This window comes from Geotrypetes seraphini, chromosome 12 (assembly GCF_902459505.1).
Source record: "Geotrypetes seraphini chromosome 12, aGeoSer1.1, whole genome shotgun sequence".
In the NCBI taxonomy this organism is placed as follows: Eukaryota; Metazoa; Chordata; class Amphibia; order Gymnophiona; family Dermophiidae; genus Geotrypetes; species Geotrypetes seraphini.
Genome location: NC_047095.1, coordinates 26,546,165 through 26,568,195, shown reverse-complemented (window position 1 = coordinate 26,568,195; position 22,031 = coordinate 26,546,165). Strand labels below are relative to the sequence as shown.

At 41.3% G+C, this 22,031-nt stretch overlaps 1 protein-coding gene across 6 annotated transcripts in view; it reads left to right on the top strand.

The window, feature by feature from the left end:
• Window positions 1-22,031, top strand: part of LRRC8D (leucine rich repeat containing 8 VRAC subunit D) — a 103,862-nt gene that overhangs the window by 20,228 nt on the left and 61,603 nt on the right. For 5 of the 6 annotated variants that reach the window (XM_033916028.1, XM_033916030.1, XM_033916029.1 and 2 more), the window contains one exon: window positions 6,609-6,691. In XM_033916028.1, the coding sequence (XP_033771919.1) occupies window positions 6,682-6,691 (10 nt within the window). In that variant the 5' untranslated portion in view covers window positions 6,609-6,681. Of the gene's footprint in view, window positions 1-6,608; window positions 6,692-14,292; window positions 14,508-22,031 lie in introns of those variants that run through there. The other variant, XM_033916035.1, reaches the window with a different exon arrangement.

Below are 22,031 nucleotides of genomic sequence, written 5' to 3'. Positions count from 1 at the left end.
TCTGTATAAGTTGCCTAAATCCAGGTGTGTAATTTTGGGTGTGGATCACAGATCCATGTGCAAGCTAAGCAATAACAATTGGAGTTAGGTGCAGATCTGCCCTACATCCTATTCTACAATATATGTATGTGTGCCTACATTTTAGAGCAGGGGTCTCCAAAGTCCCTCCTCGAGGGCCGAATCCAGTCAGGTTTTCAGGATTTCCCCAATGAATATGCATGAGATCTATGTGCATGTACTGCTTTCAATGCAAAAACCTGACTGGATTCAGCCCACGAGAAGGGACTTTGGAGACCCCTGTTTTAGAGCATGCAGCTTCAAAAGGTTGCTATGGGAGAGGAATAATAATAATAATAACTTTATTTTTTCTGTACCACCATAATCTTGCGACTTCTAGGCGGTTTACAGTGAAGAGAGCTGTATAATAATAATAATAATAATAATAATTTTATTCTTGTATACCGCCATACCCAAAAAGTTCTAGGCGGTTCACATTCATTAATTACAGTCCGCGGTGATACACGGATTTACAATATATTGACAAAATTACAAATTTACACAAATTACAAAATATTGACAAAATTACAAATTTACACAAATTACAAAATATTGACAAAATTACAAATTTACAGCGTTGTAACGAAGTTACAGAACTGTCAAAACTACAAAATTACAGAATTGTAACAAAAATTTATAAGCGATGAAGAGGGGGGGGCAAGAGGAAAAAACTATAGCTGAGATTTAGCAGGGGTAATCAGCGAATTACAGGGAAAGAATAGGTAGGATGTCACTGAGTAGTCAGTGATTACAGGGTACAAATAGGTTACAGTATAATCTTGACATGTTTCATCGATAGGGCTGGATGGTCAGCGAATTACAGAATACAAATGGTGAGGAAGACACTGAACAGTCAAATGAAGAACAGAATACCGTTAGTGAAGAAGCGTAATATCAGCATGAAGAGAAAAGCTTTAAAAAAAGGGGGGGGCGTTGTCTGGCTAGGGAATAAATCTATTGAACAGAGTGGTCTTGCTTTCTTTCCGAAAGGCGCCGTAGGTCTGCCTGGCTTTGTCAGTGAAGTTGCCTAGCCAGGTTTGCTGTCTGCCAGCTTGAAACTTAAAAGTTCTATCCAGAAAGGTTCTGTATTTGCAACCTATGATCTTCGGGTAGGCAAAGAGGTTGCAATTTCTGGTTGTCCTTATGGGGGAGTAAAGTTCGAAGTGAGGTAATAGATAAATTGGGGCCATTCCCCATACCAGTTTATAGCAAAAGCAGGAGAACTTGAATAAAATCCGTGCCTCAATTGGCAACCAGTGTAGCAGTTTGTAGTAGGGACTAATGTGATCACTTTTCTATAGTCCAAATATTAGTCGGACGGCCGTGTTTTGCACTATTCTTAATTTTCTCACGGTTTTATAAGGAATACCCACATAGATGATATTGCAGTAGTCTAAGGTGGATAGACTTTGGCAGGTCAGGAGCTTTCCCAGAAATTAGGCGCAATGTTATAGAATACCTGCATTTGTGCACCTAAATGCAATTAGGCATTACAATGGCCTTTGGTAAGGAGAAATGCTTACCAAAGGCCATCTACAGAAGGAATCCACTCCGGATTTTATCTGTGATCCTCTTACAGACCAAATTTTTTTTTTGGCAACTCCATTAAAATGTAGTGAGCACAAATTGATTTTAAATAGAATCACCTTCCCTATCTTATCAACTATTAGGATATTAGGCATTCATTTGGATAGAAATTTATCAATGATCTCTAATGTTGATCAGGTTTGGAAATGCTATTTTATATTATGGAAGCTTCGTACAATCAGATCTTATTTTAACGATAGTGCATTTCGATTATTAGTTCAGTCACTATGTTTTAATATTGTATATTTGGGAGGTCTCTAAAATAATTTTTACCAACTCAGACTGATACAAAACATTGCAGTTCATCTAATTTTTAGACTACGAAAGACAGATCACATAACCTATTATAAAGAGTTACATTGGTTACCTTTTGAGGCAAGGGTGTTGTTTAAATTTGGATATCTATGTTATAAGGCAGTGTATGGCATAGCCCCAGGGTATCTAGTTGAGCATTTTAATTTCTCTAGTTCTCAATGTTTCTTAAGAATAGAAACAATATCTGATTTTCCATCGGTTAGGGGAAGGCATTACAAAAGATTCTATATCAGATTACTTTCATATCAGGCAGCCACTTGAGATTCTGTTTTTCATTGATTTTCCACTTCCACTTATGCAAATTTTAGACTCAACACATCTGAGCATAACCTCCAAGGTGTATCTGCTTTGCAGTCTGTACTATTCAGGACTTGGGAGATCTGTTTACAGGAAATATGGATGATGATGATACTCTCACTATTCCCTTATTGTCCACAGATGCACCTCCTGTAGTGGGGAGATGGGTACGCAGACTGGCACCTTAGATTGTATTAAGGCTTTAGATCTATGGGGATAACCACATGGTTCAGCATTTATTTAAGCCAACTGCCCTGCCGGATCTCATTTTGGAGTCTTTGCAGGATCTAAAGTTAGACTTCCAGCCAGCCCCTTCTTCTTCTTCCTCCTCCTTCATGTGTGGAGTGAGGGTTCAGTCCTCTGTGTTTCCCTGGCATCTGGACATTAATATCTTGGTCTCGGAGCAGTGGGATTCTGCAGAAGGGTCTCTCAAGGTGGCGAGAGCCATGTCTCAGCTGTATCATATCGCACAGGCTCTAGGTCAGCTGTGAGGCAGCTTTTTAGTCAGCTTTTTAGTCAAAGTGGATTCCTTGGTTGCACAATTTACTAAATGCACCTCCCTTCCAAATTGTGCAACCAAGGAATCCACTTTGACTAAAAAGCTGACTAAAAAGCTGCCTCACAGCTGACCTAGAGCCTGTGCGATATGATACAGCTGAGACATGGCTCTCGCCACCTTGAGAGACCCTTCTGCAGAATCCCACTGCTCCGAGACCAAGATATTAATGTCCAGATGCCAGGGAAACACAGAGGACTGAACCCTCACTCCACACATGAAGGAGGAGGAGGAAGAAGAAGAAGGGGCTGGCTGGAAGTCTAACTTTAGATCCTGCAAAGGATATCCTGCAAGGATATGCGGAACCCCTGAGTAGATGTAGTTCTCAAGAGACTTTTTGAGGTGATGGTTTTGGGAGTCAAAGCAGCCTCAGCAGCATCCTTTGTCACACGTGCCTGTCTTTCCAGGCTGCATACTTTGGAGCATGAAGGCGATGAACCATCCCATCAGCTCCTTTTACCTGGTGTGGATTATGCAGTGGACGCTCTTTATGACATTATTCATGTCATGGGTAAAGTGTAAGCTTATTCAATCTCTGCTCGCAGAATGCTCTGGATCAGACAGTGGGCTGGAGATTCCACCTTTAAAACTACTGTTAACAGACTCCCTTTTAAGGGACAGCTCTTAATTGGTAAGAGCCTGGGTGATCTCATGAACTGCAGGGTGGACTATTGTCCTAAGACTCTGCCTCACAGCTGACCTAGAGCCTCTCAAGGCTCCAGGCACTCCCAACAGTATTCCAGTTCCACGTCCCAGAGGTTCTCCCAGAGCTACAGGCAGAGGTTTTCATGGTTTCCAAGTTTCCAAGTTTATTAGTTCTTAATATCCCAACCATCAAACAAATATCTGGCCGGTTAACAATAAAATTAAATAAGAGATTAAAAATAGTAACGAGAAATTAAAGATTGTAGAAAGTGCATAGGAATATCTGAATTGAACATAAATGACGAAGACTAGACAAACTAGAAAGTGAGGGTAGTGGGGGAGGAGTGGGGAAAAGTTACATTGTTTAGATGAAATGGAGAAAGTGGGGAGAGGATAAAACGTAAGGGTGAGGGCATGTTGTGGTTATATATACTTGCTTGAAGAAACGAGGAAGAAATATGAGAAGAAGTAAGAAAAAAAAAAAAAAAAATGAAACGTGGAGAGGATGAAAGAAAAGAATCTAGGTTTGGTTGAATGCGTCCCGAAATAAAAAAGTCTTTAGGTTAGTCTTGAATTTGGCTAATTGTAGTTCGTCGCAGAGGTATTGTGGCAGGGAGTTCCATAATGTAGGGGCAGTTACTGCAAAGTTTGTTTTACGTGTATAATAGAAATCTTTTAGGGACGGTATGAATAGACCTCAGCACCTCATGTTGCATCCTCCACCAAGAAATAGCAATTGGGGACTGCTTCTTGGCATTTTTTACAGATTTCGTCTGACCGTTGTGTTCTAGACATCATTCAATCCGGCTACAAGCTGGAGTTTGCCTGGCCTCTAACAGATTGGTTTGTGGACTCTCCCACAGGGCACTCATAAAAAGCAATCAAAGTTCAAGCCACTATGAGAAAGTTGCTAGATATTCAAGCCATAGAACCTGTACCCTTCCCCCCTCCCCCCATGAAGACTCGGGCTCTGGCAGATACCGGTACTTTATATACAGGACCAGATTTTGAAGAAGTTGGATGTAAGAAGAGTACTTCTTGGGTATCTTAAGGTTCCCAACAGGTTTAGGCCCTCTGATCATCTGTTTGTGTTGACTCATTCAGCCAAGTGAGCCATACCAGCCTATATTATCTGCAGGAAATAGTCTCCTGTTTCCCGCAGATAATATAGGCTGGCATGGTTCGCTTAGCTGAATGAGTCAGCACAAATATGATCAGAGGGCCTAAAGCCAAATTTTTCTTAGCAAGCCCAACTGATAAAATTTATAGATTCAACGATTTTTGTGAATGGTCAGGTCTTCCCTATTGAAGATTCCATAAAAATTCTGGGAGTGAATCTGGACCGACACCTTACCCTAAATGTACACACGGATTTATTGGTTAGGAAATGCTTTTCGACATTATGGAAACTCAGAACCATCAGAAAATATTTTGACGCAGTATCTTTCCGCTTATTAGTTCAATCTTCCATCCTAAGCATACTGGACTACTGTAACATCATTTATTTGGGAACCTTTAAAAAAACCCTCCATAGGCTCCGAGTGATTTTTGGTTTGAGAAAACGGGAACACATTAGTCCCTATTATCAAAAACTTCACTGGCTGCCCTTGGAAGGACGAGTTTTGTTAAAATTTTTTTGCCTTTGTTATAAATCAATATTTGGCCTGGCCCCTATGTACCTGGTTTCTCAGTTTAATCTGGACTGTGCCATTAGGCCCACACGCAGAATTCACATGTTCACCTATCCATCATTAAAGGACTGTCGCTACAAAAGATTCCTAGACAGAACTCTTGCCTCTCAGGCAGGTAAATGGAACGACTGGCTGGGTAACATTATTATGCATTCCTCATCCTACTTCAATTTTAGAAAATCAATTAAAATGAATTTGTTTAATCAATTGTAACCCAAGAATCTTACAGTTTCACTACTCCCATCCTGTACCTTATATTCAATAACTTTGTAATGTAACCAATTCGCTGATTGTCCAGCACCTCTTGTACCTTAAATTCGATAACCTTGTAATGTAACCAATTCGCTGATTGTCCAGCATCTCTTATTGTAAACCACCTCAAACTATTATGGCTTTGGTGGTATATAAAAAAATAAATTATTATTATTAAACAGTCTCCTGTTTCTGTCAAGGCGTATTTGACAAGAAGTGTGGCTTCATCATGGGCCAAAGCTAGGGCAGTATCCCCAGAGGAGATTTGTAAAGCAGCGACTTTGTCCACTCTACATACATTTGCTAAGTTTTAAAGAGTGGATGTGACGGCAAGAGAGAACTCCTGCCTTTGGGTCCTCTGTTTTATGGGCTGGCACAGTCAGCCCACCTTATATGTCAGAGACTGCTTTTGTACATCCCTCTTGCCCAGAATGACACACCTATTGTACTGGAAAAAGAGATTATGAACTTACCTTTATAATCTTTTCCAGTAGATAGGTGTGTCATTCTGGACCCTCGCCCTGTCCTTCCTGCACCTGCCTACTGTCTCATTATGATTGGTCTTCTACAAGTATGTGTCTTGGATGCCAGTCAACCCTTTGGGCCCTGAAGAATAGTGTATAATGGGTTGCTAAAGTCGAAAGGTGTACTACCTATGCTCCTGTGATGCTTCTATTGACATTTGGTTGTTATTGCATTGTTCAAGTGTTTGGTTAGAGCAGAACTGTTGTTTGGGAAGTTTCCCATTTCTTTACTTTACCTAGTCTCGGGGAAGCTCATGCATGGTTGGGATCTAACTGTAGGTGATAGTAGAGGTCCCAGTGAAGTAAGAGGATCACAGAAAAAAATCTAGAGTGGATTCCTTCTGCAGATGGCTTGTGGCCATGGAAAAGATATTAAACTGTGTCGAGCTCTACTTCTGTGGAGATGATGTGGTATACAAACTTAAGGTTTAGTTTAGTTTAGTTTATCAAGGTAAGTACATAATCTTTTTTTATAGCACTGGTATAGTTCCTCTCACTTCTTTCATTAAATTTGTACATGATGTACTGTCACTTCTGTTTGGTTAGTCTTCCATGAACAATGACATCACCATATTAGTAAGTTAAGGTCATTCTTTTATTTCAAAAGAAAATATAGATGGCTGTAGACAAAAATTCCTCTAATAGATAAAATATAAGAATTGATTGCATTGTTTCTTCCTGCAGTAAGTGACGACCTGACCATCCAGAATTGAAGCTCATACAACAGTGGGAAATATTAACCTATTAAAAAGAGAAAATGGCGACAGGTATTGTACATTAATTTTTGAGTCCTTTACTGCTGATTGCAGAAGTCTTTATAGCCCATAAGTTTTTCAATTTATTTAAATATGATAAAGACATTCATTTCATAGGTTATTCATCAGTCAATGCAATAAATCCACTAAGTTAAATCTGAATCTTCATACTGTTTTATATTGCCAACCAGAGAAAAATATATTTTGAAACAGTTAATATTGAAGCTCTTTTATGAATACATTTACAACAAATCTAGATTTAAAAAATTCTTAAATAATTTTAATATGAAAAAAATCTTTGTGCCGGGTAACTGTAAAAGTAATTATAAATATTATGATACCGTAAATGCTCTGTTTGCTAGACAGATAAGTGCCATTGACCAAGGCAGTGCTTTCAGAGTAATTACTGTATATACTCAAATATAGGATGAGAATTTTGGTCCCAAAAATGGGGGTCTCGTCCTATATTCGGGTTATCGCCTCCCCCCCTCCTGGACTTGTTGTAGGCCTCTGCCTGCCTGCCGTATGACCTGGTAGGCTGGGACAGGAGGGATCCCTCCTGTCTCCCGTCCTGGCCAACTAACAATTTTTTACCCCTCCCCCTGAACCTTTTTTCGCCTTTTTGAATCCCTGGTGGTCCAGTAGTGTTTTGGGCAGCAGCAAACTTTCTGTGCTCCTGCCCCACGCTGAGCCCCTCCCTCCCTGGATGGCTGCCTCAGATCTCATGACCAGAGGCGCACCCAGCAGGAACGAGCTTTTTGAGCTCCTGCCCAGCCCTGCACCACTCCCTGAATGGCTGCCGCTGGTTCTCAAGGATCCTGGGAGACATTTCACTATTTTAGGCTCCTTGACTTTTGTACCAAGGTTAATACCTATGATGATGGAATCCCCTAACAGCAAATAATTTTCTGTTTTGAGCTTTCTTATTTTTCCTCTGGGGTGCTTTTCTTCTTGAGTTACCTTCATTGTGTAGTCATGGAGGGCTCTTTTAAAGGTAGCCAAAACAAGGTCTAGGCTGTATCCTGTGGCACAGGAGTATCAACAGATATTCGCTCAACCAAAGGTGGATTCCTTGGTGGCTCAGGTAACCAAGTGCATGTTCCTGCCAAATGAGGGAGATGTACTATTAAAGGATATGCTGGATCGCAGATTGGATGTAGTCCCAAATTGGCAGTTCAAAGCTTTGGCTTTAGGAATCAAAGCTGTTGCAGCAGCCACATTTGTGGCACATGCTTGTCATTCCAAGGTAAGTGGGCTTATCTTGGCAGAGGGTGAGCCTTTGCCCCAGCTTATGCTAGCAGGGGAAGGTTATGTGTCTGATGTTTTCTTTGACATCAGAGTCATGAGTAAAGTCTCAGGTTATTCCATTTCAATTTGCAGGATGCTTTGGATTAGGCAATGGGCAAAAACCTCTGCCTCCAAGGCTACTCTCAGCAGACTCTCTTTCAAAGGACAGATGTGTTTGGAAAGGGTCTGGATGCCCTGATGGCCAGAATGGCAGATCACCAACCCAAATCTCTGCCTGACAGCAGACCATGAACCTCTTGAGATTCTGGGTGGTGTAATGTTTGTAATTCCAGGTACTTTCGACAGTACTCAGAAGGAGACTCAGCTTAGAGATCCTATCAGGGATCATGCCAGAGGTTCACAGGATCTAGTTGAAGCCAAGTTTCTGGTACTCATTCCGCTTCAACCTCCCAAGTAAGCATTATGAAGCCAGGGCTGAAGCCTTCCTCATGAGGATAGATGGAAAGCTTTTGGCATATGCAGAGGTCGGTCACAGACCTCATTAGACCAATGGGTACTGGAGATCATGCAGGGAAGGTACAAGCTTTAGTTTGCCCATCACTTAACAGCAGTGGTCTCAAACTCAAACCCTTTGCAGGGCCACATTTTGGATTTGTAGGCACTTGGAGGGCTGCAGAAAAAAATAGTTAATGTCTTATTAAAGAAATGACAATTTTGCATGAGGTAAAACTCTTTATGGTTTATAAATCTTTCCTTTAACTTTTAAAGGAAAGATTTATAAACTATAGAGTTTTACCTCATGCAAAATTGTCATTTCTTTAATAAGACATTATTTTTTTGCGGCCCTCCAAGTACTCTATATTTTCTGTGGCTCTCATAGTTAAAGTTTAACATCTTTCCTTTCTCAGAAATGACTCATTTAAATCACTATATTTGTTGTCTGGTGACTTTATTTTTCTGTGCTTTTAACTATGTTTCCAGGGTCTTCTTGTCCATGGACTGTTTTTCTTCACTTTTTCTTCACTTTCTACCTTGCATCCATCTTTGGAATTAACTTAACATTCAATTTTTCCATTTTTCTTCTTCTCAAAATCTATGTTTCCATGTCTTACCTTCCCAGATCGGAGAAAGTTATCATGCCGCTGTACCAGGCCATGGTGCGCCCTCACCTGGAGTACTGCATACAACACTGGTCACCGTACACGAAGAAGGACATGGTACTACTTGAAAGGGTCCAGATAAGAGCGACTAAGATAGTTAAGGGGCTGGAGGAGTTGCCGTACAACGAAAGATTAGAGAAACTGGGCCTCTTCTCCCTCGAGCAGAGGAGATTGAGAGGGGACATGATTGAAACATTCAAGGTACTGAAGGGAATAGATTTAGTAGATAAGGACAGGTTGTTCACCCTCTCCAAGGTAAAACTGAAAGGGGATAGATTCCGTACGAACATACCCATCCGGCAGATACACGAAGGCAGGAGTCCTGGCATATGTGACGGCTGCAGGAAGTTGCAAGTCAGGTGACGCCGGTGCCTCTCTTCCTGCCCAGAGTGAGAGATCGGGTACAAGACCAGGGGCCGCAAAATAGTACCCAGGGGGCCGCGAGTTTGAGACCACTGTTCTAGACCAATCCAGGACCCACCAGGAAAGATAGCAGTTAGACTCCATTGGGGGGTATTCATGTGCCTCAGTGGCTTTTAGGAATCCCTGTGGTAATTTTGAGTATTCTTTCCATCTTATTCATATGGTTGACCGTGGTGCTTTTTGGCCTCAGGTTCAATACAACTTATTGATTCTTTTTGTGTTCTGGTAAGCGGTTCTCAAAGAAAGATTCATAATGGCTTCAAAGAAGGCAATGTGGAAACTTGAATGTGTGGAAGTTTAAAAGAAAACAAAGACAGCTTGTATCTTGGCATCCAGTACTGTGGCATAATATTGTTATAGTGTTATTCTGTAACATTGTTGTATGAACCTCACCTATATCCTGTTTTGAGTGTTTCAAACCTGCTTTGTCAATAAAATACTAGGAAATTCCAGGACGGTACCTCTTCTTATACCTGTGATGTCACTGATTTGTTGGGTCTTTGCCTCTTATCTGCTTGTAGGAAGGGGTCACAACCCACTTGTATGAAATAGTCCAGTAGAACTCAAGGAAAGGAAATTAGCAAGTACTGTAGGAACAAATGTCACCATCTGTACTGGCTTGTACTGCACACACCCTAGGATACATTTTGCTACTACCTCAGCCTATTAAGTTCTGATCTTGCTTCCCAGTGTCCTGTTGATTTTAAATGCATAAGAGAGAGACTTCATGTCAAAACCACTAATTCAGAAACCTCCAGCCCCCTGGGACCTGAATGCTGTGCTTTCATCTCTTATGAAACTACCACTTGAGCCAATGGAATCCTCATCTTTGAAGAATCTAACATAGATAGTGCATTATCCCAGGACAAGCAGGCAGCATATTCTTATATGTGGGTGATGTCCTCCATGGAGCCCGGTATGGACAGTAAAAAGTGCACTGGCACTTTAAGAGCTTAAAAACTTTGACTACCCGCACCACGCATGTGCAAGTACCTTCCCACCTGAAGTAGCTTCACGGTACTTCAGTTCTTCGTTTTCCGCAGGGCGAAGAAGTTGTGTTTTCTTGTGCTGGATTGCCTTTCCTTCATCGTGATAAAATTATGAGCCTTGTCTCGTATTTTTTGTTTCTTTTTAGTCTACATTGTTTCTTTCAGTAAAAAAAAAAAAAAAAATAATAATAATTGTTAATTTTTTCCATTCCCATCGTACCTCATTTGAGGCCTTCGGATCTTGCCTTTTTCTTTTTGGCGGCTTTTCCTCAGTTAATATTGAGTTCGACTTTGCCGCCCAAATCTTCCCGTCCATGTTTATGACACTGAGCAGGTTTAGAAAATGCTGTAGATGTCTCTATCACCAACCCGCATAGCTGGTGTATCCAGTGCCTCGGTCCTGATCATCAAGTGGATACCTGCATCCATTGCTCTACCCTACAAAAATGTTGAGTAAAGACTCCGTGTCTCCAGCAGGACAGTACTGCCATGGATTTGCTAGAAAAATCTCAATCTTCGGTACCACCGATGCCTGCATTGACATCAGACATCCCTGCCTCAGGGAAGCCTGCTAAGAAGCCGACCACTTCCCAACCAGTGTTGCAGGCCTCTAAAACATCGAGTCACTTGATGCAGGCCAAACATTGATGCCAATGATCTCCTTCTATGTAGGCTATGTCTCCTTCAGGGCGTGCATCCTCCTTGAGGTCTCCCACTCCTTGACATCCTGCTCAGTCTCGGGTATCGGTACAAAATCTTCAAATCCATGTCAATGACATATTTTGTAAGGAGATTGGTGATATTTTCAAACTGTTTTCCGTGCCAATACCTACACCAACTCCATCGGTACTGACCCAGCCAGAACATAGCTCTCACAGGCCACAAGGTACCACTTCAGACTCTGCTTCTAAGCATCTCTCTGCTTCTCATCGACGCTCGTCTAGTCAACATCAATGCTCTTCTTTGGGGTATCCTTCTGCTGCCTCAGAGCATCGATACTCTTGTTCAAGGCGTTGACATTTGTCTTCTTCAGAGAACTGATCTCCATTGACGCACCAACATTCTCCATTGAGACATCGGGGATCTTCATCAGGACATCGGAAATCCTCATTGAAGCACCAACATTCTTCATCAAGACATTGATGATCATTATCCAAGCATCAACGTTCACATCAACGCTCTTCTTCAAAATATCTGCCTCGAAGCATTCTCAATCTCATTCATCTTGGTACCGACAATCTCCATCTTCAACTTCATCAGATTAGTATCATCACAGAAACTCTCCTAATCTAGATCAGGACTCTGATTTGTCTTCTATTCATGACTCTGAATGTGAGGCTATATTGTCGGCTCCTGAATCTTATGGGAAACCATCAGGTTTATGAAAGATCTTTTCAATTCTAACCCTCTGCTAAAATGCTTTCAGTTACCTGGGATCTTAATGTAATCCTTGCCAAGCTGATGAAATCACCATTTGAATCACTAGCGTCTACTCATCTCAAGTTTTCTTGATCTCTGTCACTTCTGCTCATTGAGTCAGTTAACTTCAAACATTGGTTTCCAGCCCACCGTATAAAGTAACGTTTCACCATGACAAGGTGGCTCTTCACACTCATCCTAAATTCCTTCCAAAAATTGTCATGGAATTTCATCTGAATCAATCCATTGTGCTTCCAGTCTTCTTTCCAAAGCCTTATTCTTAACCTGGAGAAGCAGCTCTTCATACATTGGTCTGTAAGCGGGCCTTGGTGTACTACCTACAAAGGACTAAGCCACATAGGACTTCACCTCAACTATTCATCTGTTTTGATCCCAACAAACTAGGCTGTCCTGTCATCAAGAGAACTATTTCCACATGGCTAATGACCTGTATTTCCTTCTGCTATGCTCAAGCTGGGTTGCAACTCGAGGGACGTGTTAACGACACACAAAGTTTGAGCTATGGCAACCTCAGTGGCTTTCTTAAGTTCAACTCCCATTGATGAAATTTACAAAAGCGTAGGGTGAACACAGAGGATCTAGAATCAGAAAATAATAGTAAATATTGAAGAACTAAGGCCAGTGCAGCGCAGACTTGCATGGTCTGTGTCTGTATATGGCTGTTTGGTGGAGGATGGGCAGGGGAGAGGGCTTCAATGGCTGGGAGGATGTAGATGGACTGGAGTGAGCTTTGATGGAGACTTCAGTAGTTGGAATCCAAGAATAGTACTGGGCAGAGCTTTGGATTCTTGCCCAGAAATAGATAAGAAGAGGAAGGAAAACTCCCAACAAATTTTTAGATTGAATCAGGTTGAGCAGACTAGATGGACCATTTGGGTTTTTATCTGCCGTCTTCTACTACGTTACAAAGCAGCCACTTGGTCCTCAATCCACACACTCACATCTCACTACTGTCCAGAATCCTATTCCAGATGAGATGGTCATTTTGGCCAAGCAGTGTTACAGAATTTATTTTCTTCTTAATGGCCAACTCTCCCTCCATCCCATTGCAGTAAGCTGGGGAGTCCCACATGTGAGAATATGCTGCCTGTTTGTCCTGAGATAAAGCATAGTTACGTACTATAACGTGTGTTATCCGGAGACAACAGGCAGATAATTCTCACATCTCACCCACCTCCCCTGGTTGACTTCTTAGCTTGCTTAAGGAACTGAGGTACCACATGCGCAGTGCGGGCAGTCTGAAAGCTTTAAAGCTCTTAAAGTTCCAGTGCACTTTCCAATGTCCGTACTGGGCTCCGTGGATGACTGTTGCCCACATCTGAGAATATCTGCCTGCTGTCTCTGGATAACACCTGTTACAGTAAGTAACTGAGCTTTTTTTGGTAGTACTCGTTTTAACTAGAAGAATCAGTGAACTTCAAGGTTTAGTTCCCTATGAATCTGTATTCGATGTAATAGCGAGAGAGGTTGGTGCCTGGGGTGGTGGTACCTGGCATTGCCGTGTGCTCCTCACTCTTCCCTGCTGCTTGAACACCTTATCTTTTGAAATGTTCACTGGTACGAGCAGCATCTTCCACCTGCTGTTCGCACTGGCCTTGTCTCCCTTCTGATGTTGTGTCCTGGTCCCACAAAAGGGAGCTGAAGCCAGCGTGAGCCAGTGGAAAATGCTGCTTGAGCCAGTGAATATTTCAAGGTATTTTAGGGTGGGGGGAGCGAGAGGAGGAAAGGCACCAGTGTCCATGCCCCCTTGATGAAGTGGTCTGCCCTCTCTTACTACGCCACTGACTGTGCTGCCTTGCCAAAACCAATAGTAAAATGTCTATGTGCTTTCTTCAACTAAGACAAAACATTGGCTTCAGGATAGCTCTGTAAATCAGAAAGATTGTAATGCATAGTCTGTAAACATGAAATCAATAAGAAAGGAGGCAGAGCATATTTCCAGCTGTCCCTTTAAATGTTGTGTAATTGGCAGGTTCAGTTTATTGCTAAGTTGCAGACGCTCATTTAATAATATGGTGTTTCTTAGCTTAAGCCTTTGCATTGATAAGGCGAAAGGCATTGTACCTTTTTATGTTTAAAAATAAAAGATTCCAATTTATATTTGGTCTTTGCAAATTAGTTATAATTCATAGTAGATCAAGTATTTGAGATTTGAAAGACTGCATATCAAAGTGTGTTTAAATAATGGAATTCAGCAATCTCAAACTGGCTTGAAGTCTTTAATGGAGAAAGGAGGCAAGAGGTGACTGAGAAAGTGTTTTTATGTGTGTTTATCATTGAGAGACCGGATAGAAAGTCCGGGGTCTAGAAGGCGGAAGAGCTGCGAGTTGCTGACAATGGCGAAAGGCTGTTGTGCAATCAGAAACCTCACTCTCCGCAGACTCTCTGGAATTGCAGCTCTTTTTTTTATTTTTAAACAGGAAGTGTACAGTTGTCTCCTGTTAATGCTTTTCACAATAAGAAAGTGAATACAGTATAGCTGTAGAAGCTCTTTATGGCTTGAAACCTGATGTCGTAAAACGCCAGTCAGATCTAGAGTTATTGGCTGGGAACGCAGGTTTGGCTCAGGTAAGAAAAGGTCTCTATGCTTTCCTTCGCTCTCGTCACTGCAACCAGACTGCGCCCAACTCTTAAAATAAGGTCGCGCTCATCGCCTTTGAATCAATGGAGTTTTCATACCTCTGAACGTTATATTTATGATTATAGGCGCAGTCGGCAACACTGGTGAAACTGGCAGATTAACATTCTTAAATGGGAATTAACGACATGCTGATACAGTTTGGCTGCTTCTGGATGAAAAAAGAGCAAGCGTTCAATCATCAGAATGCACTCGGTTTTATTTGTTGCTTATGAAGGAGCTGCCTGCAGACAGCCTTTGTTTATGTGGGCTCTCGAACAGCCTATGGTTATCTTATTATACTGCGACAGCCTGTAGAAGAAGCACGGTCTTTAAAAGAATGGATGCTTTCTGGAATATGCAATTTCAGAAAGGCCAGAGACCAACAGATTCTAATTCTTTGTTAACCAATGAAGAAAATTAATGATTACACTATAAGGATCGTATTGTTTGTTGATGTTTTGGAATATATGCCTGATCGGATAGATAAGGAAAGTGTGAATTATAGTAACTGAGAATTTTGAGAAACCCATTTTTAAAAGATTTTCTCTTGTTAGTTTATCTTTCTAGTATCTGATACTTTTTAAAAGATGAATTTACTGTTGTCTGTATGTATTTAGATTGAACTGTGTTAACTTGGTTTTCTTTTTGCTTACTGTTATGAGCAAGTATGCTTTTAAAAAAATATTTCTGAAGGATGTGATAAAATCTGTAGTAGTAAACTAAAAATTAACCCTAAAGATAGTTATTAAATCTTAAATTAATAGGGAGCTAGTTATAAATTTTTAAACTAAATGAATGATTGGCTATTAGTTACATTACTTATAACATAAGTGGAAGAAATTGTAAAAAGAAACTACTAGGGCTAGTTATTCAAAATGGTTTATTTGTTTAGTGGCAGCTGCTAGAGGTTTTATAAATGAGACTGGGTAAAAACAGATCCTCAGGATCTAGTGTGTACCACATTAAATCTGGAGGATCTGGTGTTTACCCAGTCAGCTGGCTGGATCCTCTGCCTCAGGCGATCCCTATTCTACCTGAACATCATAAATCTTTTTCTTCACATTAAAGTTAGATCTAGAACTGTTCAGAGGCTGACTGAGGTGGGATCTGGAGGAGACCTCTGGATCCACTAAAGGAGACACAATTCCAACGTTCAGGGGCACAACAGGGACCAGTCACAACAGCAGCAGAGGATCCGGGGATGCAGCCAACTGGGTATATATAATTTCTCTAGCACAACCGCCGGAAGGCATCAGCTGTAGATTCACGCGATGCTGTGCTCCTGCTGTGGTCGGCACGACTAAGTTCTCTAAGTTCCTGTGTCTTCGCCGTTTCCGCTCGTAGTTGCCTGCACTCTCCTGGCTGCTGTCACCACTCAGATCTGCCTGGTCCTCCCGGTTGCCTGCACCCTGGTCCTCCAGTGAGCACATGGTGTATGTATTGCTACTATCTCCCTCTGAGACCCGGAACAGCAACAGAACCTCCATTCCCCTGACCTGGTCTGCAGGAGATACTGGACCTAGAGCAGCTGAAGGGCCACTACTCTTTGCACTTGATACAGCCACCGGCCAGAAAAATTAGCTGATTATAGCCTGCCCTGGAATATCCAAGTTATCTCGTTTCTTCCGCTGCATGACAACCCAGTGAACGCCTGATCTAGTTACTTCACTGTCGCCTCGTCCTCCCAACTGCCAGCACTCTCCCAGCTGCCTGTACCCTTGTCCTGGCTGCCATTGCAGTTTGGGTCCACCTTGTCCTCCTGGCTGCCTGCACCTGCTTTCCCTGTGCTGAGAAAGGTAATATTGTGGAGCTGTTTGAAGCCTATTCTATAAAGAAAAGTAAACACCTATTTTTCTTTATAGAAAACTAGCACTTTAAGCCAATTTATGCACACCCAGCCATGAAGTGGTGTAAATGCTCAAGCCTGGATTGCAAAAGGATAATGGGTAGCCTAATGGTCAGTACAGCAGCCTGAGAACCAGGGGAATCCAGGTTCGATTCCCATTGTGGTCTCTTGTGACTCTGGGCAAGTCTCCTTAACTCTCCTTTGCCTCGGGTACAAAAAAAAAAAAATCCTGCATATTGCTTTTCTGTGGCTGCAATCAAAAGGGAAGGGAAATGTGGACTTGTATGCCATCTTTTTGTGGTTTTGGCATTCAAAAAAGACATCAGCTGTAGATTTATGCGCCTCCAGTCTCGTAGCCGTCACACTTTGTGATGTTTATTAAGGTGCGCATTTAACGTATGCTAAATCGGTTAACATACCTTAATAGAAGGACCCCTAAGTATCTTAATTCAAAATTCGACCCGCGACTTAGCCTATGTTTTAGATTTCGGCCCCTTATGTGATTGAGTTTGACACCCCTGCTCTAGCACCATCAGAGTAACAGCATTACAAATATGCAAGTCAAGCAAATTATATGAATTAAGAACAAATGATATATTTACAGGATAAAAAATGGCAAGACAGAACCAGTGCTAAATAACATAGCCTAAAGGTCTTGTGATCTAAGAGAGATTAGTTATTATACTGCAGAATGGATTAAACATTTACAGGATGATGGCATTAGGCAGTACACTTCCAGAGAATTTTCTCTTACTATTCACTAGCTAGTTTGAAGTGTGATAGTACAGGTCTGTAGTCCTTTATTTTATTGTGGGTTTATGTAATACAGCACTGTGAACCTTTGAAATGAGCAAGTAACCTTAAACTAATTTGAATCATTTTCAAAGACTTTTCCATGTTTTGCTGCTTGTGTTTTTACTCATTAGGGCTAGTCAGGCGCAATTCTAAGAATGTGGGCTCTTTGGTTTCAATTGATGCTGGAGAAAGAGTGCAATTAACTTAAAGTTCAACATTTCTTAGGGTTTATAGTACTACATCATATTATAACTACTGACATTTGATACAGGCTAAGTTGATATTATGTTTTAAATACAGTTGTGATTAGACAAATGTATTACATTAAATAATTATTTTATTTTAAGAGCTGATGCTGTAAAACCAAACTACTGTACTGTGCAAAATGAACCATGCTCATTATGTCTTCAGACTGTCAAGTTAACACAACTTGCGTTAGCACACAATTTCATTTATTAGCATTCATTGCTTGAAGTGATGTGATAAGTGAAATATTGCATAGGGTCTGGGATGATTTCTTTTTAAATAGATATATTATATAGCCGTTTCATCTATATACTTAAAAAATATTGTTACCTGACATCTCCTCTTCAAAAGCATGAAACTCGGTTCTTTGAACTGAATTGATCAGTGCTGTGAGGAGGCTGAGCTCATTGCACCTACTTATTGGAGGATTTGCCTGTTCATAGGCAGATACTGAAAGTGATGATGGCTGTCTCCTTTCTCTTCTTGACTCCCATAACTGTGATTTACTAAGTATTTTCAGTGTATGTAAGAATGAAAGTAAAATTGATACTAGCTATTAGCTTTAATATGTTTCTTTGTTACAGGTTTGGATGTTGGTGGCTAATTGGTAATGATAGTGTGTGAAAGAGGGCAAGTGAGTAAGCATAGAACATTGAATGTGAGAGGATGAAAGACAGGGAGGGAGCCACACAGGCCTGCTGAAGCTGAGTTCCCCAAGACCAGAGTTTGCATCTGTAATGTGAACATTTTCTAAAGAAAAATGAGATGCTGATGAAGAGGGTGATGGAACACTATGACACAGCCATACAAAATTCTACTTCCTTGAAGAATATTGTATAGAAGGAGCCTCCACCAACATTTTGAGCCTTGGAGTTTTCAGGACGACCAAATCAAGAAAACACTCCATGATTGTAAGTGCTAAGTGAAGGATAAAATCTTCCACATTGTGTAGATTAGAGGGGACCTTTTGAGTGCAGCAGAATAGATCAGGAGTGTACTGGGACCAGAGCACTTTAATGTTCTTCTAGGGAGCCTAGAAGGTGAGTTATTATCTATACAATTAAGGTGAGTTGTTATCTACACAATTAATCTTGGGTCTCTCCCAGACTAGCTTCCGTAAGGGCTGAGAAGGCAACTTTCTGGGATTCTACATCATCTGCTTTTTGGATTCATATAGATTTACTATGTTTTCTTTTTTCTTTACAGATGCATCTAAAATGTCCTTTTATCTGAGCTGGGTCCTAGGAAGTCTTCAGAGAGTCTACAGAAGAAAGAAAAACAGTGAGCCAGATCTCCCTTTTTTTGGATTTGGAGGAGCAGGAGATGAACCAAATGCAGCTGGAGTAGCAGTCACGTTAGGACCCTTGAGCTGGGGAGTCAGATGGCCAACTGATGAAGAAATTCAGTCAAATTCATCCTAGTTCTTTCCATACCAAAGACTAGGAATGTGTACAGTTTTAAAAGAATGGTTTGTGCTAGTTTTAAACACATTTTTCTCAATTTTCAGACATTTTTAATGTTTAATTTTTTGTCTTTCTTTGCATGTGTATAGTTTTATGCTAGAACTATAAGCATCCAGATTGATTGTATGCACATTCATTTATAGGTATACAGGTATACATGCAATTTGTGTACACCAGATATGTGGCATTACCAGAGACTCTCCTGCAATGCTGCCCTTTCTTATCACCATGTCTCAGTGCATCAGAAAGGACAATTACTGAGGGGCAAGACCACTTCAGGAAAGGATGACCATCTAGTAGAACTCTGAAGTAAGCCCTCAGCCAAAATGACTGCTCAAAAGGGAGGAAAGGGAACAGTAGCACTGTGGAGATGTGACTGTGATTAAGCCAGATTGGAAACAGTATCATAGCTTTGGTAGGAACCCTCGTAAAGTACATTATCCCTGGACAAGCAGGCAGCATATTCTCACATGTGGGTGACGTCACCGACGGAGTCCCGGTACGAACACTTTAAAAATGCATCGCCACTTTAAGACTTCAGAAAGTTTGCGATAGACCGCACCATGCATGCGCGAGTGCCTTCTCGCCCGATGTAGGCGCGCAGTCCCTCAGTTCTTAGTTTTCTGCGGAGCTAAGAAGTCGCGCGTTTCAACAGCCGTTGAATCTTTTCCTTGCCTTCCTGCTCTTGCGTCTCTTATTTCTTATCTTTATTTTCTTTCTTGTATAGGAAAAAAAAGTTGTTTCTTTTTTTACCCTACGCAGGTTTTGGCCTGGCAGGGCCTGTCGTCAGTCTCAGCCATTGAGTTTGATTTGGCTGAGGCGGTGTTCCCGTCTATGTCACACCCGCTGATGGGATTTAAAAAGTGCGGTCAGTGTTCTCGCGCTATATCACTAACGGACCCTCATAGCTAGTGCCTGCAGTGTTTGAGTCCTGAACACCGTGTTCAAACGTGTAAGCACTGCTCTTCCTTACAAAAAAGAACCATCAAGAATCGTATTCTCCAACAAGAGAAACTCTTCGGTGTCAGCATGGAGGGGGATGCATCAGCAACACCGTCTACATCGAAGTCACCTGCATTGAAGGCTTCGACATCGCTAGAGGCACCAGCATCGACACTGGCATCGCAGCTCATCACGCCCTTGGATAAGTTGGCTAAGAAGCCATCCCTTTCCCCATCAGGGACGCTGGTCACAAAGACATCAAGCCAATTCATGTCGACTAAGCGCAAGGCCCTGCAGTGACCAGTTCCATTATCGAGGGGTGCCTCATCATCGGAGTCATCCTCTACGGAATGTGTCACAGCACCTGTGGTACCGGTGACAAACTCCATGTACCAGTGCTTACTTTGAAGCAGAAGCTCAATGCTTTGCTTCGTGAGGAGCTTGGAGACCAATTTCATTTGCTTCTCCCGACTCTGACTCCTCCAGTACTGGTCCAGCCTGAGCCTAACATTGCCAGGATTCCTGGCACCGTTGATGCTCCTTCGATGCGTCCCAAGGACTCGACATGTCGATCCAGTCCTGCCACTCCAGCACTGAAGCATTGGTCTTAATAGCATCTGACCCCATCTACTCAACGTCATTCGTCATCTTCCAGGCACTCTGATAGGAGCCCAATCAAGTCTGGGTAGGTGTTTTGGAAGAGGAAACATTCAGAGACCCCGACACTGGAACAGCACAGATCGAAGCAACGTTCTCATTCTTTGCTACAGGACTCTGACTTGCAAGAAGATTCAGACCCTGATCCGTCTCCATCTACTACCGATGCTGATGACTCTCCTGCATCAAACTCTCCCAGACGTTCTCCAGCTTGAGCTACTTCTCCCACAGAAAAGCTGTCTTTCACTAAATTTATATGACAAATGGGAAAGGATCTTTCGGTGCAATTAGAGGCTGACTCTAACAATAGTAAGGAGTATCTCAAAACTCTAGATTATGATCATCCTCCAAAGGAAATGTTGAAGCTCCTCTTACATGGGATCTTAAGAGAAACTTTCTACAAGAATCTCAAACCACCACTCTCGGTACCTGTAGCTGCTAGGAAGCTGGAGTCTCTCTACAAGATCATTTCTCATCAATCCCTTGTAGTAGAATTTACTTTGAAAAAGATTGCTTCATCAAATGTTTATGCATTGGTTCCTCCTGGTAGGGAGAGCCGCACCATGGATAAATTTGGTCGAAGACTTTACTAGAATTCCATGTTAGCTAATAGAGCTGTCGACTATAATTTCTATTATGAAGCAGTTTCCTGCATATCATAAATACGCTCCTGCCTGTAAGTTGAAGGGTTTTCAACAACTTGCCAGCACTGAGCTACAGCTGAGAAAATATATGGTGCGTTCCACCTATGACATCTTTGAACTCGCATCCAGAGCCTCTGCCATGGCCATATCCAAGTTTCCAAGTTTTATTAAAAATTTGATAAAATGCTTATATAATTTCTAAGCGATTTACATTAAAAAAAAGATACAAAAAAAGGACATATAGACAATACTGATGTTAATACTAACTTACAAGAGACACAAGGAAAAAGGGAGAGAACTACAATTTTAAAAGCAAAGAAACATTCAAGGCAAACACAGTAAGGAAGGGGTTTTAGCCTTATAAGGCTAGTTTCTGGTATTTTGAAGTCTATCTATCAGAACCATTTCAGAACTTAATTCTGAAAGGCAAAATTAAATAGAAAACTTTTAAGAATACTTTTAAATTTATCTAATTGTTTTTGGGTGTTTTTTTCTTTTAAAAAGACATAAGACGATTCCAAATTTGTGGGGCTGTTATAGAGAAAATCTCCGCTCTTCTTGTATTTATGATTTTCAAAGGTGAGATTGTTAAAAGATTTTGTTCTGCCAATCTAAATATTCTTGATGGAGCATAAGGTAACAGTAGTCTGTCAAGAGAAATAGGTTGTTTTGAATGCTGGATTTTAAATGTCAGAAGCGCTAGTTTAAAAGTTATCCTATGTGGAATCGGCAGCCAGTGGGCATTTTTTTATGAGGGGTATAACGTGATCGAACTTTTTTGAGTTAGTAATGATTTTTATTGCTGTGTTTTGAATGATTTGTAAATGTCGTATTTCTTTTTGGGGCAAGTTACTATATAGGGAATTACATTAGTCTAGT